The sequence below is a fragment of the Ammospiza nelsoni genome, chromosome Z (genome assembly GCF_027579445.1).
Source record: "Ammospiza nelsoni isolate bAmmNel1 chromosome Z, bAmmNel1.pri, whole genome shotgun sequence".
Taxonomy (NCBI): Eukaryota; Metazoa; Chordata; class Aves; order Passeriformes; family Passerellidae; genus Ammospiza; species Ammospiza nelsoni.
In genome coordinates this window covers 35,743,075-35,768,978 of record NC_080669.1, presented here as the reverse complement: position 1 = coordinate 35,768,978, position 25,904 = coordinate 35,743,075, and the positions used below count along the sequence as shown (strand labels likewise).

The window sequence follows — 25,904 nt, the reverse complement described above, 5'->3', positions numbered from 1 at the left end:
CTTCTCTTTTCCCCACCAAAACCCATGCTGTACTGGCAGTCGACTCCTCTCCTCCCCTGTTATACCCACCTTCATTATGTCTGCCTTTTGTTAAGAGAACACTGATTGGTGCATTCTGATCCTGCGGTCCTAGGTACTCATGTTGGCGGTGTATTTCAGGCGAAGGACTGCGGGAACGAAGCCTGTCCCGACTACGACTCCTTATTTCCCTCCCATATCTAGGATCAGATAAAGATCCATGACTGTAACTGGGTGGGCTGTAGTCTCCTCTGTAGTCCCGCTCATAGCCAGCATCCCTGTCGATGCTCCTTCCCCTGCTCCGATCTCTTCTATAGTCTCGATCCAAGCTCCTGTCCACGCTCCTACCACGACTTCGGTCGCGGCTGTAGCTGCATTCCCTGCCACGGTCTCTGCTTCGCCCTCGGTCGTGCTCTTCTCTATAGCTCTGATCCAGGTTGTTTCCCCAGCTTTGGCTGCGCCCTCCATTCCCACTGTGCCAGCTTCTCTCACTGTAGCCACTTCGAGCACTTTTGCCATCAAATTCTGCATGGTCATCCATTACATCCAAAGCTCTGTCCTCATAGTCAAGAGAGGGGCTTCTCTGCAGTGCAGCAGCCTGCACTTTCCTTGGTCTTTTCACTACCTGTACAGTACAACAGAAAACAAACAAACAAAAAAACTCCTATCAAAGATCAGAATGTGAAACTGAACAGATGAATATTCTTCATGTTTCAAATATATACTGAGGACAAAAAGAAGGAAGAACAACATTCTATTTATTATTGGACAAGATCTGTGTATGCAGAACATAATTTGCCTCATGTAATTTATATTTTGTACCACTCGTTAAAAACATTTATACCACATTATAAAATAAACATTTTATTCTCAGTTATTCAACAAGGTAACTTTGTCATACTGTTGATTAATTTCCATTTGTTTCACCTGCAGAAAGTATGTCTTGGTTTTATTTGTTTTGTACTTTGCATATGGCAAAGGACTGCTTTGCTTTTGCCTTTATACTCTTTATAGAAGAAAACCAAAATCTTGACTGGTTACATACCACTGTACACTGAATATATTTGGAATTTACTTACAATGGTGGCCACCTTTCCACTTTTCCTAAGCTGCTGAACTGCAAAAGAATGTAGAACATTTTCCATCGGGGTCCCATTAACTATGACCACTCGGTCGTTTTCTCTGGAAACGGGAAGGGAGATAAAAAAGGAAAGAGAAGATTTAAGAGGAGCCTTCATGAAAACAGCAGAGCAAAATTTCTTCTTTTGTTCCTTTTTTTTTTTTTTGACAGAGGAAACCTATGGATTGAATTCAGTTTAACAGGGAGTTTTGCTTTACAACTGTGTTTGCTATATTAATTCTACTATATCTGAATACCAGAAGCAGCTTTCCGTACATCTAAAAAGTAGACATGGAGCAGCACTGTCTTTGTGCATATACTGTGTTCTGCTTAAGTACCTTGCCATAATGTTTTCTAAAGAACATTTGTGATGAGTTTTGAAACTTTTTTATTTTGATCTTTCAGAACTCCTAGTTTTTTACACCTAGAAGTGCTAGATTTCTTTCACATAAGAATTTCACAAACGCTTCAAACTGCTGCAGCCATACCAGTATTCAGGCAAATATTGACAAGTACAACTACAGTACAGTTTTCTTAAAGTCTGGTGTTTGGAACACATTTACTCTGTAGGAAGGTGATTGGGAGAAATAAAAAAAACCAACCCAACAAAACAATAATACAGAAGAAGTCCTCCTTGCCCTAAACATAGGCCAACTGAGATTACTAACTTTTTTGCTCAGACCTCCTGCATATCAAACAGACCACTAACACCTAACTCACCTAACCCCTATGAAATAGCTCCATAACACTGATTAATTTAACCCCATAATTTTCATAAACACACTTCAATGACGAAAGTGAAGAAGATTTAAAGAAAACCAAATTACCACTCCTCATACTCCTGATATTAGTTTTTTCTCATGACTACCCAGTTACAATCAGAGTATTAGCTCAACAAATTACTGGTTACTTTGCCATTTTCTACTGGATGAAAGAAATCTTTGGTACCAACTATTTTATCGTCATTATAATCAAATCACATCACAATCTTCTGTGCAAATAAGAAGATTATATACTCTAAGCCTCCATTTGTAAGGCACTCTTACTCCTATATGATTTTTGTGCCTCTTTTCATATCCTTCCAATTCCTTTTAGTGAAGAGTATGCCAGAACAGCATGCTATATTTCAGTATCAGTTTCATCCAGGTTTATATACAGGAATTAAAACAGCTCTCTGGATAGTCCATACATCCAAAGCTAGTATTGAACTTCATGTTGCAATATTATGCCAAAAGGTCCATCTACATGTGCTCATTTTACCCTGCAAAAGATGACAGAATGGTTTTACCCATCCACTCTGAAGGTTAAACTTATATTCCTTGATTTGGAGGAAAAGCTTTACCTTCATTTTTCTTCAGAATGTGTTTTGTCTGAAAGTGCCCAAATATCTTGGTATTCCCTTGCCATCATCAATTTACCTATGATCTTTCATAATTTCTGGACATGATTTCTTTCCCAAATCACAGGTGATTATGGAACAGGATGGATGACAGTGATGGTCTGCAGGGGCCACTGCTATAAAATGTAGAATTTGGGCACTTCTGTTAAAAATTATTTGTTACATGCCTTACAATTACCCTTTTGTTTAGTTACTCAACAACAACTCCCATATCAGCCATTTCATTTTCTGACCAAAAATAAATGCATGGCAAAAGGGACAGAATCTAATCTCTTGATTTATTATTGCTGCACAATTATTTGGTATTCTTCCAAATCGTCTAGTCATCATCAGGTATTTCAGATCAAAGGATGAAAAACTGATCTAGGACACAAACTCTCAGCCTACAGATTAACTGTTTGTACATTACAGATGCTGCCTCACCAAGGATGAAGTTATCAGAAAGACAACAGAAACACTTTATTTCCATAATTTTTTCTTTCAGATATAATGAAACATTTAGCAAACCTTATTTGGGCTGACTTAAAGTCATTCTTGGAAACTAATGATTGATCATGAAATGTGTTTACTGGAGGAGGAACAAGGAGGATGTTTTAAGATACTAAGTTTTTCTACTGTTTCTTTAAATGAAACGCAATCTTGAAAGAAACATACTTAACTGTTAAAGACTTCTCAACACCACCACTGAAATGTAATGTCTTTACCAACAGCAACGAACACCTCTATGTAGGGTTTACTTGTTATGTTGTTTTGGGTTTTGTTTTTTTTTAGGGACACCTAGATATTCAAGAGGGTATCAAGTCTTGAGGTGATTAAATCACCAGAATTTCAATCACATCTGTCTAAAGGTTTTATGTATTCTACAGCCATACCCCTCAAAATGCCAGACAAAGAAAAATGTGCTTACTGAAGTAATCCATCTGCTGGACCACCTGGGAGAACATCCGAGATTACTATTGATGTTTCGCCATTTTCAAAATGAGGGTTATCTCTGCCGCCAGAAACTGCAATCCCAAATCCTCGTTTTGAATCCTTTACAAAAAAACCAAATACAACAAAACTTGAATACATTGACAGGAATTTTGTCAGGGCGAAATAAGAGGAACATGAGTGTTCTAGCAATGGTGCTCTTAAGTAGATATTAAAATATGATAGCTGCATGCATAGTGTTGCAAAACCACACAGTACTTCTAGATTTAAGAAAGATTAGATTTACACATCCATGTATCAAGATGACAAGTTCCTGTCCTCCAAAACCTCTACAGCCTTATGATTGCTAGTAATTAAGTAAAGAAAATAAAATTTGCCTGCATTTTGCTTCACGATCCCATGGGTTATTTATACCAAATTAATTGTTAGGTAGATCTATTTAGTTAGTGATGCCTGGGAAAGTAGAATAGCTTGCCCAGGATCTCATCTTCATTATGATTACTAAGTAGTTCCTCAATCAAAACAACAAGATCGTGGTTGATTACAAAGAGCAATTAGTGAACTTGTGCATTGTCTATATAATTATCTTCTGTCACAATCAACTATTTTAAATATGTTAATTATATCAAACCTGTCATCATAGAGATCCATAGCAGTCTTAAGATAACATTCATAAAACCAAAGAAAATGCTTCACAGAATGCCAAGGAAACGCGTCAATAGCACCAAACCTGAGAGCTGTTAGCATAACTGAACCGCTGACAGCAAGGGGAGCACAAAACCACACAAGCTTAATTTTATCTGCTATTTAATATACACATCATATCACTAAAAATTACAAATTATGCTACATTTGAACAAAACGTTTTAACATAGTGGCAAAGTAATACATAAAATTAAACTCATGCTTTCCCCCCAACACCCAATCAGCATGTGTAGTTCATCATGTGTCACCTCTTGTTCCACTAATGTTGATAGTAACTGATTATTTCTTTGAAGAGGAAAAAAGCAATGTGGTTTTCTTTTAAAACAGCACTTTACTTGCTACGGCTTAGTTTTATAGGAAGCAGTTTGATGTTTTACACCAAAACAACAGATTCAAAGTAATGGTAAAACTAATGGTAGTGGCTGATATAGCAAGTTCAGTAGCCCTTCACCATCTAAGTAGCCTAAGACTGCCTCTGTGGTAAAGAAGTAATGCTAACTTACACAATATCAGAGATCTGAAATGCTAGAAATTACAGGAACTAGGATCTTCTTCTGCAATGTTTTTCCTGTCTACCTCTGTAACCTAGAAACCAACCTCTTTTGGGTCATCAGGCTCAGCTCATTGCAGAAGATGTGAAAAACTTGAACAGCTCAGTGCAGGCTGCTCACTGAACACAGATTATCAGAACAGCTGGGAAAACTACCATTACTGTAGCCAAAGTGCATACCTGCTACTGTGGTGTAGCAGCCCAGCTACTAAAGGACACAGGCACAAGTGCACTATTTTCTTTAATTCAAAAGGACTCCACTTTATGAGACACTTCCTCTTTCCTCAAAAAAGAAAACTTTTAAAGTGACACTTATAGTCCACCTTTTAATAAGTTTTAATGACAGTGCTTTTCTACTGGATTCTACACTAGTATATATTAAAGTATCTTACAAAATTAAATCAGTGGAATCCTGTTCAGTGATTATTACAAAGCCTGGACATCAACCACAACCTGCTTGATAGAACCATCTGCTTTATTTTTAAGGCTCTCCAATAATGAATTTAGCTATGTGGCTGACATGTGGTATATCACACTGACATTAGAAAGACCAAACAGCAGCAAATAAGGCACTTAAATTGTTAATTGAATTTACTCCTAACATTAAAGAGTTAAACTACTGTATGAGTAGCAACTAAGCTTTAAAATAAAAACTGTAACTGATCTGAACAATTAATTAATCCTATTCTAGAATCAGACATGATAATGACATCTATTGCAAAACATACTCAAGAGTAAACCAGTGCTTGAATATTTGAAAACTAAAAATATAACAGGCACTCACTCACCTTTTGTAAGGTCACTGTGTACTGTTCCCATATCAGCTCTTCCATGCCTGGGGCCTGTTGCACACAGAAACCAATTAGAAAAACACATAGCACATAAATATTTAAATTAAAAAGTGAAATACCCAACTAAAACACAGGTTTAAAAATAATTTGCATAATATAATATTTTGGGAGAATTAGTATGAAATTAACATATTTTAAATGATGACAATTTTTATTTTAAAAGGAAAAAAATATTAATATGTGCAGAGTGGTAGAATCCCTTCACGTTTCACTGATTTAACAGCTCATTCTGATTTTCTGGAAAAATCCTTATTCAGCAAAAGCATTTAATTCAGATCAACTAGCAGTCCATAGCCCTGATTCAAATAACACAAATACTTATGGAAGACCTTTCTGTTGCAGTATGCAGTAAGATTAGCAGTTGAAACTGAGGCTTTCAAAATGAACTAGACTCCAGATCTCTTGCATCTTGTTCATGTAGATTTAGCAAAATGTTTTGTCCACTATGAATTACATAGCTAAATATTTAGGTTCCCATCAAGAAATTAAATTTTACAGGAAAACACAATATATCACTATATAGTACAGGTATAGCCATCTCTGTGACACTGCTCAGAGACCTTTTTTTACCAAATTTCCAGTTAAAACTGATAACTTTTATCTTACATGATATAACCTGAAATCTTTCCAACACCACAGCTTAAAATATAATACAGAATAATCACCCAGCTGTGATGCATCATATATTACACAGCCAGCCCCTTCAGTGTCTGCCCTGTAAAACCAGGAGAGAAATGAGCCACTGCACTGCAGAAAAATTACACTAAAAACATTTCAAAATGGAAAGCGTCCATTGCAGAAGAAAAATCCAGGCCTTGAATAAGGATGTGCATGCACACAGTCAAGCCACAGGTTTTATTTTTTTTTACTGAAAGTGGTCTTCCTTTATCTCAGAAGACTGAATCACAGACAAAAGCTCAGTTCAGACTTAATGGTCTTTTTAAAGGCATCACAGGAGTAATGACAGCTAAACTCCAAAACATTAGACAGACAAATGACACAAGACGGGTATGCCTGTACTTTAAGGCATCCCTTGCATTTTCAGAGTAAGACTTCTGGCAGTGCCCAACTGTTCAGCAAGCTATGGATGTTATTTCTCATATGCAAAAAACCCCTTTTTGCATAGTTCCAGTTGATTCTGTGCACCACAAAGAGAAACTAGATTTACATTTGCCATTGCACATTCACTGTATTGAAAAACAAAAGTAAGTCGTGTTCAGAGATCCTGAAGGAATATGCAAAACATTCAGCATTCTTACCAGGAATTTTACAACACTGAACAGTGTTAAATTTCCACTGTTCTGCCAGAAAATGAACAATGCTTTCCAGTTTCCAGAATGTCTGGTGTCTAATTAAAAAGAAAATTAGAAATAGATGTAGATGATGGCTTATACTACAAGTAATACACAAAAGTAAATATTTCTAAATTTTGAGTTGCCGAGGTCAGACAAGAATGTGTTCATAACTATTAGTACTAAAACACATATGTCTTGGGGTCAGTGTTGAATGTGCTGAATCACATAGTAAAATTATTTTATCAGGTATTGCCATTTAACCAGCTAACATGTCAAAGCTTTCAGCTATCTGAAACTGAACCCACTTGATATATTCCCTTACACAGAGAATCTCTGCCACAAGTGAAAAATTCCTCCTTAACTAAGCTCTTCTTTAAACTGCTGTGATGCTGCCGTAAATGGAAGTGACTAGGCTTGCTTATCTGGCATGTAGGGAACAGTTTACCGACTACTGACCCTTCCTGCATTCCTGCTTTTCTATGTACTTTTAAGCTCTGCAAAAAATAAATCTGTGCTGAAGAGGGGTCTCAGTGTCATTTAAATTCCATCTGACTTCACCAAATAAACTTTTAGAAATGAAAGTCAGTACCAAATGACAGGTAAAATCTGAAGGACATGCAGATAGGTTCAAATCTTGTAGAAGCACAGAAGATGGAAAATCTTTTCCATCCTCCTCTTGGTAAAAAAGCCTCAACAACTTACACATGTAACACAAACATCACTTAAATTCAGTTTGCACTGTATGCAGCTCCTACCAACACTACGTCCCCGCCAAGAGGCCAGCTCTGAGCAGGTGCAACAGAAAGGCAGGCAGAACGCGCTCACGGGGAGCCTACTACCCATGGGGACAGAGACAGGCCTGAGAAGTGACTGCGCATTCAGTACAACACTGCAGGAAACGGACTGAGGAAAGTACTGTATCAGGAACAGATGTAAGGATATGAAATAGGAAACTTACGGGAATTTCCTTCCAGAAAACTAGGCCTTCCATGAGGAGTGGCATAAGTATAACCTTGTGCACAAGTGGAGAGATGTACTGGATTGTAAACCAAAGCATCATAAGCCTACAGAGTTAAGTTTAGTTTACTCTGACAAGTAAGTTTTATGGTATCTGGTCAAAAAAAAAAAAAAAAAAAAAAAAAAAAAAAAAAAAAAAAAAAGTAGTAAGAATGAAAGAGAAACTGCTGCCTACAGACACTAAAATTAAGGTCTTGCAAGATGCCAAGCCCATAGTATCATCTCATTTGTGCCTAGAAAAAGATCCTCATAGTATCAGTGACTGTTTCAGGTACATTCCATGTACATCTTTGGGGTTTATTTGTACCTTGAAACTGTGACTGAAAATTCAACAAGAGAATTAAGCAATTCACTTTTAAACTTGCAAGTATCTGAAAAGTAATCAATGTTTTGAAACTGCTCCTTGGGAAACTGTCTCCCATTTGCTGTACTCTGCATCAGAAAAGAAAAGCACACTATGTACTTGCAAAGCTGTTTTTGTACAATGTAATTACCAAGACAACACGACTAGCTCTGTCCTACTGATAAAGCAATGCAGGCTCTGCAACACAGTTCAAAGAACTGAATGGTCACCTTGGAAGCCCGTAAGGCAAAAACAATATCTAAACAATAATCTCTTTAACATCATAAAATGTACTGCTACTTGCCATTGTCACAATGCTAACCCATACCATCAGAGTAATGAAGAAGAGAAGACTGAGAGGGAGGGAGAGACTACAAATGTCACAAATAATCAACTGGGGACTCGATCAAAACTAATATCTAAGTCTGCACCCGAACTGCGAAATTCCTGTACTCCACATTTAGTGATGTGACTCTCCTCTGAATGCATCAAGTGATGAGTTATGAAAAGCCTTCATCACCTTGCCAATTTCTTCATACTTCATCTGTAAGGAAACACAAAGGGATCCTGAGCAGCTTGTGCATTCCTTACAGGATCGCAGTTTCACTGCAAGATTGCACACCAAAACACTGGAGAGAGAAAGGCAGGCAAATGGTTAAGAACCCCACCTCCAGTTACTAACAGTAACTGTTTTACCCCCCAGGTTTCACACAGACAAGAGGCTACCTGCAGTAAATGCAAATTATTGTAATTAGCTAGTCTAAATTCATTAGGGACTATAGTCAGTCCATTTCCAATTAGAACACTGTAGTCAGGATTTGCTTAAATCTTTCTAATGCTCATATACTAAAATGACAGGTGCTTTCTAAATACCCAAAATAGACTGTTCAGCAGAATCTTTGGCAGGAAACTAGTCAAAGCGCTAAAATCGCCAGTGTGCAAGAAACAGGCAGCTGCTGCAGCTCTAACTGACAGTCATCAAGAGATTTACACAATTACTTGCTACTGAGAGATCACCGAAGACAACTTCATTCATGCCGAAAGAAGAACAAAACCAGAAGACCTGCCACAACAATCATCTGGCTATAAAAGTGAGTTGGACAGGGGAGGGATATATGAAGGGAGGAGGGGAAGAAAAGACGTGGAGCAAGATGTAACAAAAAGCAACTCACGTGCCCTTTTAAAATCCCCAACTTTTTGACTGCATGTGACCACATTCTCTGCAGAGCTTGAGCTGTCTTCATTGTTGCAGGATATAATCTGTGAGGGAGCGCCGTACATCCTGTCTTTTCATCTGTTTCCACCACTCAACACTGTTATGTAATTCTAATACAATAGTGGCCTACATACTCTAACAAATCCTGCCGTCAGTTTCACACAGAAACACACCAAAACCGCAGCAAGGAAATGTACTGAGAGTTTAACTAACTCCCAGAAAAATGCAATGCTGTAATCTTATGTTTGTTTGTTTTTAAAAGAAGTGTTGAAAACAGATAATTATGCAGCACCTTACTCTTCTTCCAAGCACATAGGGGTTCACCCCACCAGGAACCTAATTTAAATTTACAAGAAAAGAGGCTTAAGAACCACAGCACACACTATCTGGAAATTCATATACTGACTATAATATTTTACAGAACTGTGTGGGCTTGGCTCCAGCAAGAAAAAGGAGAAATAAATGCAAAATTGTACTCACTGCAAATAACAGTATTTGCCATCAAACACTTAGTAAAGTATCATCTGTAAGAACGATGAGCTAATTGTACAGCCAAACAGATAGGTTACTTTATTGGAAAATAGGTCAAGCTACTCCCATTTATGCTGCATGAATGCTGTGAAATTTAAGCCTCAAGTGAACTTTTCCCCTAGACTTTACATAAGTTTCACAGGCAGTGAACAGACAGGAAGATATACCAATTTTGTACACAACGCTAACCAAAACCTCTATACATAGATTTCACTTTTCACTAGTAGAGAAATTTTAACTGTTAAAGAGTATTAATTTAGATGGTACTGGAAAATGTGAAAGCTGTGTTGTTGATTTTTCAGTGGAGTTCTTTTGTTGAGTATTTTTGGTTTTTTGGGATTTTTTAGAGGATGCAGTTAGGGAGAACAGTGGGTAGGAGTGCCACAGCGGGACAAAGCATGTCTTCCAGTTTTTCCATTCAAAATGAAGACTGAATTCAGCATTCTGTATTTTAACTGTGAGGCCTCCTCTGCACTAGCCAGCCAAACTAGGATGAACAGAGGCTAGCGCCTTCATGACTGAGCTGCCAAGAGTGAACACCAAGGGAATGCATGAGAAGCACAATGACAACAGCCCCCAACTCAGGCTACCCACTTGGACGTGAGTAAGACTTTTATTAGGGTTTGGTGAAAATAGTTTAGAATCTCCATCAACATTTCTAAAGAGCACATTCCTCTCAACAGACTCACATTCACAGTTTCCAAAACTGGTATTTATTTATTTATTTATTTTTACAAAAAGGGCAGGAAAAAGAAACAAATATAAGTATGTCTTTGAGACTTCTTTAGCTGTGCTTTTTTAGCTTTTCTGTTTTCCTCCCCCTTGCCATGAAAAAAAAACTTCAGAAGCACTCCAAATAGAGAAGAAAAGACCATGACATAAGAGAATAAAAATTGTGAAACATTATCCATGAGCTGAAGCAGTTATAATAGCAAGGACTCTTCTTTTTTTGGTTTTGGACTATCCTTTTTCTTTAAAGGAATATAACGAGAAAAATTAATGGATTGCCTCCACCAAAATTTAAAATGAAATTTTTCTGAAAAGAAATTTTAAAAAATAATCAAGAAATCTACGAACATTACTGCAAGTAAAGAGACCTGAGAGTTAACAGAAAGATGCAGGTGTTTGCATTTGGATGTTTAATTTTGAAGTATCTCCAGAGTAGGAATACCTCAACGCAATCCTTTTAAATGGAGATGAAAAAAATTCCAAACAAGCATTGTCCCAGACACTATCCTTTCACTGTACCTGCATGCCTCTTCACAATATACTTCACAATATACACAATATATAAAAAATAACTATAAAGGGAAATTGTAATCTAACTTCACTCCTAGCACAAGATTATAAAGGCAATTGCAACCCTTGTACATATCACACCTATTATCCACAGACATATAAAACTGAAACTCTTTTAAAGCAAGCTCAGTTCCAATGACAGATACACCCTCTGGTTCTTGCTGGGAGTCTATCCTGATAATAAAATGTTTGTGAATCACGTGGGGAAAGAAAACTAAGCGTAATGATCTGGTTTATAAAGTGGGGAAGGTGAGAAGAAAAAGAGAGCTCTCAAAAAATTCAATCAAGCAACCTCAGAACATCACAACAAAATCTTACAGCAGCAGGCTGCACCTGTCCACTCACCCTGGGGTCAAAGTTTTAAACCCAGCACTATGTTATCTCCTCCTCTAAAAACAAGGAAGAAAAAGGGTGTTTCCTAACACATAATCTATACAAGCAAGACACAATCTGTCCAAGCCAGCAGAAAGGACACCTTCAGCAGTCTTACTGGCTCAATTATGGAAGTAACACCAAAAAAGAGGTCCTAGCCCTCCAACTTTTCCTGTCCCTGCTTCGTATGCTACTATGGATATAAGCTGAGTCTAGGTTTTCCCTAAAGACAGACTTATACAACAAAGATAAACAAGAACTTCAAGTGAAAGTGATCCACTTGTAAGAGATAGAGGGGCAGAGACTCTTCTAGCCAATGACAGGAACAACCAGATGGAGGGAGTCCAAAGCAGCACCAAGACGTAAGTATTCCTGGTCTCAAAGACAAGTTACACTATGAGAGAAACTGCCTTTACATCTCACCTGCCCTCATAAAGGCAATTATGATGGACAAAAAAGGATGGCCTTAGATTTACATTTATAGGCTTTCAAAGATCCTGATCCACTTCAGTTTCTGGGTAACACTAAAGAAATGCCCTCTGTATGGAGTGGAGGCTCAGTGAAATAAGAAGCAATCTGTACATCAGTGTGCGGTGTGAAGCACCACATCTCTTTTTCGGCTGAATGCCATAGTCCAGGTTATTAAAGATGTCTACAAAATGATGATGATGATGATGCAACACAAGCTGCATAGCCAGAGCTTGCCAAGTATTCCTGACATAATGAAATGTAGCTGAGGAGGAACAGGACCTTTATCGGGCCTTTCTGGTGCAGTGAGGAAGCCACTTGCAAGAAGGCTCCAATTGGTGTGTTCCCATGAATTACCTGTGTATGATACAGCAGACCCTTGATTAGGATCCAGGAAAATGAGAAAAAACTACTTTTGCCCATGGATCATTCACAGTACAGCCAGGCATCTTGCACAAAAGGAGCTACCTTATTTTCTACCAATAAATACTCTGTATCAGAGAAGCATATCCTATTTTTCATATAGGTTCCTGCACCAATACAGCAACTCCCAGAACAGCAACAGATCCTCCTCAAGAAACAGTTTCCTAGAATGATGAATGACTCAAATTAAATAAAGACAAATGATAAAAAAATGGTTTGCAAAAGATATCCACTTGAAGTAAAAGATTACTGCTCTTCAATAATGGCAGAAATGCCTTCTCTTTCCTTCTAGGGGAACAAAGAAGAAATTTAAGGTACAGTTCCATGGTAAAAGATCATATTCTACTTTCACACTCCAGTAAAATCAAAAATAGTTGCTAGCATCACAATGGGTTATATTATCAGAATGCAGGAAGCTGGGGGAAAAAAATCACAAACCGTACACATAAGTATACTTCTGACACGGAATAGAAATTTTTGAAGGAGAAGAAAAAATTCACATAGAAATGAGACAAACAATCTTTCTTCCTCTTCCCGCTAATGGAAAATTATCAGTTACATAATATAAGATTTTCTTTCATCTAAATTACTCAACAAGAACAAATATTAGCAAAATATGTTTGCTCTATTGGCAAGGTAACAAACATATTCATCAGCAAGCTGGTCAAGTGGAAGTTGTCCCTGCTTATGGCAGGGAGGTTGGAATTACATTATTTTTTAAGTTCCTTCCAACCCAACTCACTCTGTGATTTTGTGTATTATCAGACCTTGTGTCAGAAACTGCTTTTTTTGCACAATGCATGTAGAAACAGCAATCTGAAGGGCTGCCTAAAAAGACCTAAAAAAACCATAAATTGAGCATAATGTTTCTAAGAATTTGTTTTTCATAGGTAAATAAGAAAAAATCATGGTGAGTTGAATGTCACTATAAAGAAACACAAACCATTCTTCATGTAAAAGCCAAGATGTTGTTTAAAGCTTTTCTAAATCATATTTCACCCAGGAGTTATACCATTTGGTTGCTATAAATTGTAAATTCTATCTAAAACAGTACCAGCAAACACTGCATAAAGTACAACAAGCCTATTCCAGGCATTCACAAACCAATCCTTACTTCTTAAGTTTCATTAAAACTTTTAAAATGACCAAATGAGAATGGTTAACTACAGTTAACTAAACAATAATGAAAGGGTCTTTTGTTTCACTTCTTTCAGGAACAGTATGAATCCATCATGACAACAATGCCCACAGTCATTGCTTGACACTGTGCTGAGCACTATTTCACTAGGATTTTTGCTTCCAGTTAGCAAAACTACTATTTCTTACAAATCAACCAGTACCAAAGCTCTTAACTGCAGAGCCAAGAGCATAATTTAGGTTTCTTGACTTCAAGTCAAGTAGCCTAAGTGTTATGCAAGGAAGCCAACACATAGATCTCCTCTGTTTGTGTCTAATACAAGTCTTGCAGGAAAATAGCCCCTGTAATTGGGAAACAGGGATCAACCATCTCCTATTGTGGGAGTTTCAGCCAGCTAACATGTGAGGAAGAATTCCAGGGTGGCAGAACCTGCATTCATTTCTACCTCTTCTTCCACTATGACACAATAAATGCCTTCCAGACTGCAAGCTAAACCAGAATCCACTTCTACCCAGAACTGGGGAAATGAAGGGCAACAGCACTGTTCATCAAACTATTGAGAATATTAATTGACAAATGCATCTAGGTCTCATTTGCATTGTAGCCCTGATATTAACATTCACAGCATAATGCCCCAGATCTCCCAGTGCACAAAAAATTGTTTAACAAATTAGCCCAAGGGGATGGAAAAAGGTTTCACACACAGAGATGATCTATGCTGATCTGGATCTTTGACAAGTTGTGTGCTTTTTAATACAAGATGTATCACTTCATCCAGCTCACAGCATTTAAATGACAAACAAAGCTTAAATGAAATGAAGGATATCGCACAATCCACCCAGTGCAGCAGCCTCTGCAGTAGCATTCTTCAAATGGCTCACAGTGATGAAACAACATCCCCCAGCTGAGAGATTTTTTTCAGGAACTTGCCCAGGCAGGAAAAAAAAACCCAACAAAATAAACCAAACCTACATCAAAAGAGAGGCCTGGGATTTGACTTTTGTAAAGATTTAATTTTTCTGCAATTCCAAAACAGAAAGGGACTACTAACTTTGACACTGAAAAGAAGACAGTAAAGGATGTGGCATAAGGCATCCCTTTGGTGGATTATAGCATAGGGCACATAATCACTGTAAAGTTCTGTTTTGTTTCAACTCTGTATTAAGGAAGCACCTAAATAAAAATGGGGAGACAATATCTGCACATATAAATATTTGAGTAATGCATACGGTAGACTCTTTGGGGAAGGAAAAAAAAAAGCATCTTGTTTTTGAGGAAACTTTTTTTCAGTTCAAGACAGCAAGATACTCTCTAGGAAAACTGTATTTCCTGCATATTTTTACCAAACATTTACCAATTATACTGAAAATTTTCAGAAAGTGGGACAAGCATTTTTGAAGGAAGAAAGGGAGAATCAGGATTTTATTAAAATATTTTGGTGTCAAGTCACAATTCACCTTAAAAATTGGTTATGAAAATCAATGGTGCATTGTATTTTTAATTTGTTTGTTCTCTTGCTTTCTAGGTGGTTTCTTCTTCTCAGACTTGTTAAAGTTTCTTTGTCTCTAAAAATGAGCACTTTTGGAAGGTTCTCACAAGACCAACGCCCCCCCTTTTCATCTTTGGCTATGCAGTTTTTCCTTCACAAACACACAACCTCATAGGCTGGGGTACAGCTTTGCACAGTATGAACTAAACAAATTCTTTCTGACCATCACAGTTTCCACACTCCTCCTGCTCATTTACATGCAGATCCTTGACTCTGTGAATTCTGCTGTTCAGTTCTTAAAAAGAAGCCAAGACAGCTTTGGAAAGCCACAAAAACATCCTCATTTTTTCTCACTGAATTACTCTCCTGCCATTTCTGTCAGCTGAAGTGGCAGGCCAAGGCAGATGGCAGAACAAATATTAGAACTCTGCAGCTAAATTCAACTTGGACAACAGATGAGGCTTCACTTTTAAGCATGCACCAGGAAAACAAGAATTTATAAAAGGGACAGATTAAATCATAGACTCGTTTAGGTTGGAAATGGCCTCCAAGATCACTCAGTCCAGCTGTTAATGTAACACTGCCAGGATCACCACTATGCCATATCCCTAAGAGTATGCCTACACGGTTTTTAAATACCTCCACGGAAGGTGACTCAAACACAATCCTTGGCAACATTTTCCAATGATTGATAACCCTTTCTATGAAGAAACCTTTCCTAATATTCAACTGAAACATCCTCCTGACACAACTTGAGCCTATGTCCTCTCATTTTGTCACTAGCTGTCTGGGAGAAGGGACCCACACCCACCTGGCTACATCCACCTTACAGGCAGTTGTAGAGAGAAATGAAGTCATCCCTGATCTCCTTTACTCCAGGCTAAACAGCCTCAGCTCCCTCAGCTGCTTCTGACACGGCCTGCGCTCCAGACTCTTCACCAGTTGTTTCCCTTCTCCAGACACACTCCAGCAATCCAATGTCTTTCTTGGAATGAGGGGCCTAGACAGGATTTCAGGTGTGGCCTCACGAGTGCTGAGTACACACGGACAATCACTTCCCTCATCCTGCTGGCTAGATTATTGCTGATAAAGGTCAGCATGCCAGTGGCCTTTTTGGCCACCTGAGCACACGCTGGCTCATATTCAGCTGCTGTCAACCAGCACCCCCAGGCCCTTTTCTGCTGGGCAGCTTTCCACAGCCTGGGGTTCTGATGAAAGTGTAGGACCCATCCTTTGCTCTTGCTGACCCTCATGCTGTTGTCTTGGCCCACGGATCCAGCTTATCCAGATCCCTGTATGGAGCCTTCCTACCCTCCAGCAAGCAGATCAGCACTCTCACCCAACTTAGTGTCACCTGACCAGATCATCAATTATTAAACAGAACCAGACCCAGTACTGAGCTCTAGGAAACTCAATTTGTTTCTGGCAAACAGCTGACTTTAACCCCATTCACCACCGCTCTTAGGGACTGGCTATCTAGCCAGGAGCATGGAATAAAAAGAAACAGAGAAAAAGGCTTCTATGGAAAAGACAGGAATATAGAAGTTCCTAAGTGGCTTTAAGGCTACTTAATAGTATGGGAAAATATATATTATATAGATTATTATAATTATATATTTATTGATTGTCTGTTCTGTGCTGATATGGCCCCACCTCAAGTCCTGTGTGAAGCTCTGGGCACCACAATACCTCAAAAGATATAAAAAGCTATTAGAAGCAAGCATCCAAGATGGTGAAGGGCTTTGAGGGGAAGCTGTGTGAGGAGCAGCTGAGGTCCCTTGGTCTGCTCAGCCTGGAGAACAGGAGACTGAGGACAGACCTCACTGCAGTTACAACCTCCTCCTGACGGGAAGAGGAGGGGCAGGCACTGAGCTCTTTTCTGTGGTGACAGTGACAGGACCAAAGGGAATGGCCTGGAGATGTGTGAGAGCAAGTTCAGGTTGGATATTAGAAAAAGGTTCTTCACCCAGAGGGTGGTTGGGCACTGGAACAGCTCCCCAGGAAAGTGATACCAGCACCAGCCTGACAGAGCTCCAAGAGTGTTTGGAAAATGCTCTCAGGCACATGATATGATTTTTGGGAATGTCCTGTGCATAGCAAAATATAATTTTTATTTACACATATATGCACACTAAATATATGCCCTGTGGCACAGACGAGCAGAAAGCAAGCTGCTTTCCTTCCCCCGCCGGCTCACGCTGCGCGTCACAAAGGCCTGCAAGCACCAGGAGCAGCGCTGCCGCTTCCCGCTGAATTCCTGCGGGGCACCTCACAGTCCCGGGCAGTGCTGAATTCCTGCGGGGCACCTCACAGTCCCGGGCAGTGCTGAATTCCTGCAGGGCGCCTCACAGTCCCGGGCAGGCCGCGCAGAGCGGCGGGGCCAGCGGCGCTGCCGGGCCCGAACGCGGCACAGCCACTGCCGCCGCTGGGACTCAGATGTCTACATCACCGCAACCCGGAGAAGTAAACATGAAAATTCTGAGAATCCGCATTAGGCCAACATCTTATTTCATAATAAATATGATAGAAAACGTGGTGTTAAAACAAATTTGTTCGGTGCTTTTGCTTTTCTTTATCTCAAGCTCATACCTTTTCTCAAACAGACTGGGGTTGGGGTTGTTTTTTTGGTTTGGTTTTTTATTGATTCCAGCTTTATTAAGTGCCTTTTCTTACCACATTTATTTCAGGAATTAATTGAACTGCTTATAAAAAGGAAACAAACGTATTCCCCATGCAGTTTCATATTCTCAAAAAAGAGAAAGATCTGGTATTCCAAAGATAGACCACGCACTAATGTGGAGAGAGACACCAAGATGCCATGAAAACAGGTACCTGAAAGTCAGCAATCCCACATTTTAGCGCTTAACAATAAAAAGCAGATCTATAGTTACATTTTCAGAGCAGAACTTTTTCTTCCAAACTGCTTTTTACCTGAATTTAAACAGTTTATCAGAAAGTACCACGAGGTCCTTTAAAGTCCTGATTTTGCTGACATAAAAGAGTAATTTCTCATTACACCAGAGGGATTTCCTAGAATTAATTCACTTGTATTTCACAGTACTTGACAGATCTTGACAGTAAGAGCAACAGTTAACAATTTCAACTGAGTATGCAGAAATTACTAGGGATTGTGTGGTGTCTTTTTAAAACAGTGACACTTATTGAACAAATTAATCCTTTTAGCAAGAGATTCACATTATCATTCCCTCTCTTATTATTATGGAAAGGCATTACTACAAAAGCAGTCACCTGAATTGGTTTGGTGCTACCCAGAGGAGGTCATCATTCACCATTATCAGAGGCAGGGATGGGGGCAAAAAGCAGCATTTATGCAGCAGTGTAACAAGTTCCAAACATTAAAACTCAGCATCAATTTACAACACCCATGTTATGCCAATTAAAATCACACATGCAAAACTTTTCTGGGATAAGTGGTAGACACAAGTGGAGTAGTCTGTGCTTGTTACAGCTGCTGCTGAACTTAGATGCATACACAGGCTTCATCAAAACCCTGTAAAATATCCCATCACAAATGAAATAAAAGCTTGTTCAAGATGAAGAGAGGGGAAAAAAGAAACTGATTGTATTCAAAACACAGCTGCAAGATACTCAGGTCTTATCTACTAATTACCTAAATCTCAAAAACTTCATCTTAGAGCTATTCCAGGAGCAAGCTCCCTATCTTTTGTTCAACAACAGTTCTCTCATTGCTGTGGTAAAATTGCTTCACTGCTCCCCCAGCAGGAAGCAATCAGTTCTTCAAAATTTGTGAGGGAACAGTTCCAATTGAAATAGAAAACTGCCATTTGGGGAAAAAACAAAACAGATCCTATGCCCCGTCATCATGTCCGTGTTGTCCCCCCCCCAACACACACAGTTAAATTATTTTAATTTTTAGAAAACAGTTTCTGCTCATTGAGAAATAACACTCTAGCAACTAACTTTTTTTTTCATCAAAGATGTCTTCCTTTTCACATATGGCTTCACAGAGGATAGCCAGAAGCTGGTTTTCCCAAGTGTTCTGGAACCTACAGCACCAGTCAAGTGGAGGAGCCTTGGATATGACAATTTACCTTCCCACAGGTGTTGAAAGAAAACAAACCTCACCTCCTGAGGCACAGCCATTCTTGCAGTAAAGTACATTTCTCCACCACCTGTTTTTTAAAAACTCAACAAGGCTTGAGAAGATAAAAACCTGAAAGCCAAGTGATTTCATCTGCAGATCAAAATTAATTGAGGTTAAAGGCTGACAGACCAATTATACTTGAATGTTGAAAATGGGCATGGACACTGGAAAATGGAGAGTTTAAATGCAGTTTCATTTTCTGAATGTTTTTCCTAGACTTTCATCCTGTCACACAGGTTATGAAGATTTTTTTGTATACGCTTCAGGAAGGTAACTACTGAAGGGATGCAGAACTTTCAACTCACCTGATCAACGCTGGCTTTAAAAGCTACTTCTGACTCAGTCAGCCCCATTCACTTTAACTGTAAACATAATACATTTCTTTACAGTCACCATGTTTCTGTACCTTCTGCTCCTTGGGATACCCACACAAATGAAGTCTGAGAATTAAAGTGCTACAGCAAATTGTGCATAAGCTGAGTTCAAGGAGACTTGAACTTTTCTTGGCATAATAAAATAAAAATTCAAAAGTTTGGTTTTGGTGTGCTTGCAGTACCAGGATTTGGTGATGAGGTATATCAAACTCAGTAGGTGTACATAATCAATTTCATTAAGTTAGATTTCATTAAGAAAAAAAAAATAACTGTGAAATAAAGTCATTTTCTGGAGTGCCTCATTTCAATATTTATGCTGTGCAACTAAAACATAGCTTTTACTCTTGTGGCATCTTAAAATTTAAAAAAAAAAGGGACACCCCCCCCCCAGAACCAAACAAACCCCCAAAAAACAAACAAACAAAAACAACCCAAAAAAGACCACAACAAAAAAACCCAAAAACCCCACAAACAAACAAAAAACATCAAAAAAACCCCCCAAAACCCCAAGCCAAACCAACAACAACAATGAAAAAAAAAAAAAGAACACCAAAACCCAAACACAAAAACCCCCAAAAAACCACCAAACCACTGAAGCACCATATGTATTACATGGTCTGAAGTTCTAATTATCATTTCATTCAACTTCAGCAGTACACTTTGTACTGCTACTGTTTTTGAATGCTTCATCTTCCTGCATCCATATTCAAGTAGCAAACCAAGCAACAGAAGTGACCAACTCTAGCATCAAAAGATTGTTATTCCATTGGTCATTCAACACCTGCAACTCTGAGGAAAACAAGCTGGGTACCTGTCTACTGCTTCCTGCAACTGGTTTTTAAAAGGCCAATTCATTACTGGAATACAATCCAATCAGGCATGCATTTATATTTAATCATCCAGTCATAATTGAAGACAATTCAAACAATGGAACAATTGTTAGTTTCCAAGCTGCATCCCGAAACAGATTTTCTATCCCTGTTAAGGTTTCTAGTAGCCTTTGTTCTCACTCTATTAATAGAACAACGATACGTAGTATTCTTGAAAGCACTTTACTTTTAGTCAAGCATTCCTCTGTGTGTGTATCTAAGTATGTAATCTTACTACACACTATTACATTAGCTTTATTTTCTTGTCTGAAGGAAGTAAGCCTGAATATAGCTCTGTGTAACGCATAAAATTTAACAGTACATTTGATCACATCTCACCCTAAAACCTCATAAAATTCACACTATACAATGCATTTCATACAACTACCAACACCGTATCACAAGCCTCACAGAACACAAACATCAAACTAAAGGTCACATTGACCAAAAGATACCAAAACTGTATAAAATAATCAAGCTGTTTTGAACTTGAAGTCATACATTCCGCATCATTTATACACATGCCACAACAAACAGCTCAATTTGTTAGCCAACTTTTCACTGTTTTCCAGTCACACTAATCATGCCTCTCCACATTCTTTTCCTTCTACCACCACCTCCTGCCTTCAAGGTCTTAAGCAACTCACCTCTCCTTCTCAATATGTTTCAACAGTCCAGTCAGCCATGCCAGAGAGCATTGCTGAAGTTCACTCCTAAACTTCAACATGGCTTGCATGTAACTAAAATGAAAACAGAATCTGTTGCCAAAGGGAGTTAGGCAATTTTTCTGTCATCCAGTCAGTGGCGTGCACAGATTCAAGTGGAGATCTAGGGATCGCATATTTGAAGGGTTTAGGTCTGTAAGTCTTGTATTGATACTCCTCACAGTGTATTTGGAAAACGAGTAAATAAATAATCACCCAGCCCCTCCCAAGACCAAGCCTCTCCCAAGAGACAATGGATTAAGCCAGCTGCACCTGCTTTAGTAAATACAACACATTCAGAATCCCTTTACTCACAGCAAAGGTTCCTCCTCAGAGCCTCCAAAGGACTATAATTACTTTTTCAAACAACAAAATCAATCATATAGCCACAGCTCTGAATTCTTCTGGGGCAGTGTCACCAGCAACTTATCATCCAACATAAAATAGTATTACACTAAAGTTCACCGGTACCTGACAACACTCTGAGGCAAGAAAACAACAGAAGGGCAGATGAGAGTGGTAATATTCAAGTGGTTTTCATTCCTTTCCCTCAATCTTCTTGCAAGGCTGGATGTGAACTCCAAGTACACCTACCATGCAGTTTAGCATGACTTTTCTAACTAAAATTATGAAGTGACAGCAGCCAAAAAACAAGCAGTAAATCAACACAAGGGACAGAGGGATGAAGTCAGCTGCCCTTTTCTTTCATATCAAGATAGTAACTTTCACGTGTCTGGTTCATTTCTACAGCACTAATTCGAGTTTATCTGCAGCCCTTCTTTCTTCACTTGAAAGAATGCCAGCAAAACAATTTAAAACTAGAGCCCTTGATGCAATATTTCTACTGAAACACTTCACATGCATGTAACATCAATGTAAGTAACTTCAGGCACCACTCCAACCATTAAATGAAACCAAACTGACACATCCCTATGAAATAGGGCACTTCCACTGAACTGCAAACTGAGTACACAAAGAATAAACTAACCAGAACAAGCTCAGCAAGTAACAGAAAAAAATTTATTCCTCCTTTTGCAACTTTCATAAACCACATGCGGCTTTGAAAAGAACTAAGAAAGAAAACAAGAGAATCCTTTTGCTTATGTGGCTGAAGGGAAAGTAAACAGGTCAGAATCATTAAGGTTTAGAAATGCTTCCATTAAATTACCACCCTGAGCAAATCTCATTTTGGTAGCAACTAGTTCATTCTCAACTGAGATTTGGAATAGAAAGTTTTCTTCTTGTGGTCTGAGCCACATGAAAGAGCATTACACACTTCAAGAACCTTCTGACACACAAAGCATAAGCAAACCATAATAACCATCTGAAAAAACCCTGAAATTATGTACCTGCCTATAGATGAAAATGCTTTAAAAAATCTAATCTAATTAGTGTGATCCAAGAGTTTTAGTCCATTTATATTGCTGCAGAAGACATTAGGAACTTAGCTTCTGGCTTCTACAATATAAAGCAGGAAAAGAAAGCTTGGAAAAGGACCTGAAAATTAGGTCAAATTATAAAAACAGGGGAGAGAAGTTAATTAATAAAATTTAACTAATGAATAAAATTTAATTAAATTCTGTAGTTCACCACCATAGCAAACATTAAACAGACATCATAATAACAACATAATAACAAAAAGCCATTCAGAAAATGATAAACATACTTAAGACATCCACATATATTAGAACTAGATTATAAGTATTTCACATACACTAAAGGGACAGCAAAGAGGGACATAGCAACAGCACTCTGGTACAGGGGGTCTCACATTCTACCAACAGCTAGCTTGACAAGTGTCTCTGAGGTACAAGACTCCTCACCTTCTTCCACCATCCTAACCTATCCTTAAAACCTTCAGGTGCATCAGGCACTGCACACAAACAGCCAGGAAAGAATTATTGCCAAAGAGGAGCTGAGCAAAGAGCAGCTATTGGAAATGTCAGCAGGCATCCGTCTGCAAGCAACACTATGTCTTCAGAAGTCTGACACTGGGATTTTTTGCCTTAATGTAACACATCATACTGAGGTAAAGCACATACAAGTATTTGTCAACTGCCAGCAACTAAAAGGGAGATCCTGCCAAACTACAGAGTCAGAAACAATATCCCCACTGAAAGAGTTTTAGGAAACTAAGTGTTAGAAAATAAAAAATTCACAGCCAAACTATAATTGTTACTTAGCCCACAGACAAAACAATGCAAGTACAGCTCCATACAGCAGAAACGAGTTCTTATGCATCATCTAAAGAGCATGCACACACATGCTACCAATTAGCTATGCTACTGTCACTTCAATTGCTTTAATAATGTATCAACTCTATGAACAGAATAACTAAAACCACTGACCACTTTTTATTCTTGGAATAAGAATTTCTACGGAAAAGAAAGAAATAAAAAAATGTAAGTTATTTTTCATCCTGTTCTGCAACTCTTCAAAAAGCTTCTGAAACACTGGTTGGACCGAAGAATCCTCAGCCACAGCCATTAAAAGAAACTCACATTATCCACTAGATTTTTGCAAGTGCTGGAACACAGAAAGAAGAGTAATCAGTGCCAAGTGCTGACCCGGGCAGCAAGCTGCTCAGTTCAGTCAAAGGCTAACAATTTGCTTCTCAGAGCTTTGTTTATGGAGCCTAGAATGACAGTCTAGCTAGACATCCTGCATTATCTCTGAAAAGCTCATACTGACTAAAAGTCATAAGGGGTGAGCATTCAGAATGCTCTCTTGTCACAGAATAGGCATGCATGTATAAGCAAGAGGTAGGGCAGGCTAAGTATATACATATTGTTAAGTCATAAATCAATGAATAATGAATAGGTGCATTATTTCTTGTAGCTGTATTCAGATGCTGTAGATCAGAGCTGGTTTCTTTCAATTTTTTTTTTTTTTTTTTTAATGCTGTTTTTTTTTTAACATCCAGAACTCAGTTATGAAACATTCACGCAGTATTGTTTTTCAGATCTAGAGACTCTGGTGGCAGAATACACAAAAAAGATATTGCTCCCTGACTACTTAATTGGGCACAACAAAAGACACAAATACCTGGAAGGCTGCTGCTGATTATCCGTCTGTTTAGTTAACTGCTAGAACTGTAGGCCTTGAAGGAGCGTTTTCTTCTTTACTGCATTTTGAAGATCTGGGATAGACATGCCTGAAGAGTTCATGAAGGCATGTCTCCTACTATTTAGTAAGTTAGATGATGCTTTATTCTCAAAAAGCTTTGGGTAACTGCATTTACATATTGTTTTCCACTGTACACTCCAGTTTGGATGCATTCAGGAGCATAAATCTGCCTGAAGGCTGGTACTTGCAGTAGATGTCTCTCCTATCAGCACAGATGACACAAAATTTTTGGAGAGTTCTTAATTTTCATGGTAAGAAACACATTCCAAATATGTCTTTAAAAGATGAAGGGATTCTAAGTTCATTTGCAATTTTAACAGCCATGAATTACAGCCAGAATTCCTAGTTATAAATTTTATATTGTTTGCACAGCTTCATTAGGAAAAATAAAAAGGAATCTAGAACTCACAGCTGTAGTATCTCTCCAGGTTCTTCTCTCTTTTTCTACAAAATAATGAGCAAACTGGTGTCTTTATAAAAGAAATGGAATTGTGGCCTTATTAGCAACTGTATTATAAGGAACATAACCATCATGGTAGCTACACTGACCATGTCTCCCTGCTTGAGTTAGGTCCACCCAGAAAGATGAGCTCTCTCACAGTCTCACACAGCGGACAGAGGGAAAGATCAGCCAAAGCTCTCCTTTTGCTGACAGAGAAGCTGGTACTGAATTCATAACCTACACAACTAATTTCCACACTGCATGGACTCACAGCTGTGAACCAAAAAGACGCTTTAACCAAACCAATTAATTCTTACTTCTTTACATGAAAGGCAGGCCCTGAGGTGGTTTGACGAAATGCCATATACTCAGTTGAGACCTGGAAACCCACATTTTTTATCAGAACAGAAGCACTGCCATTAACCTCGAAAGGATTCCACCGATATTGATAAAAGCAGGCCAATAAAATGTTGCTGTTTAGGACAAATAGAGGAGACAACACACTCTGGCACTACATTTGTTTGAGTACACTGCAAAGCATTTTACTTCAAGAATCATTCCATGACTATAACTTTGTTCAAGTGAAGTATTTAAGCTATAGCCATGTGAAGTGTACATCTGTAAATGCAGGCTTTGTAACTCCTGTAGCTCAAACGTGCACGAGTCAGACTTTCCATCATCTCAGGACAGCACATGTAAACCTCATCCCCAAGAGACCCCTGCAAGGCACCAGCACATTATTAGGGCTGTTTCCATTTCTCTCACCCCAGCCAACAGCAAATGATTGCACCTACTTACCAAATGTACTGGAGCAACACTGTCAAATACACTGGGATCTGTATCAAAGGACTTACAAGAAGGATTAAGAAGAGATGAAACACTCAAATACAGGTGAGGTTGAAGATAACAGAACAAGAAGAGAGGATTAAATTACCCAGATTAACTGCACAACCTCTGCGGCGAAAAAAAACCCTAACCAAACAAAACCAACAACAAAGAAAAACCAAACCATTCAAACAATAAACAACCCAAATACACAGAGTATGGAAATAATCTCCTAAAATAATCAGCACTTCAAGGATACTTAAGAGTACTGATT

General features: G+C 38.5%; 1 protein-coding gene across 6 annotated transcripts in view; it reads right to left on the bottom strand.

The window, feature by feature from the left end:
- TJP2 (tight junction protein 2) overlaps positions 1-25,904 on the bottom strand; it is a 62,846-nt gene that overhangs the window by 16,220 nt on the left and 20,722 nt on the right. For 3 of the 6 annotated variants that reach the window (XM_059492175.1, XM_059492179.1, XM_059492174.1), the window contains 4 exons: positions 5,511-5,564; positions 3,445-3,569; positions 1,098-1,200; positions 70-643 (listed from right to left, as the gene is read on the bottom strand). In XM_059492175.1, the coding sequence (XP_059348158.1) occupies positions 70-643; positions 1,098-1,200; positions 3,445-3,569; positions 5,511-5,555 (847 nt within the window). In that variant the 5' untranslated portion in view covers positions 5,556-5,564. Of the gene's footprint in view, positions 1-69; positions 644-1,097; positions 1,201-3,444; positions 3,570-5,510; positions 5,565-6,832; positions 6,922-8,748; positions 8,771-9,400; positions 9,473-25,904 lie in introns of those variants that run through there. The other 3 variants (XM_059492177.1, XM_059492173.1, XM_059492176.1) reach the window with 3 other exon arrangements.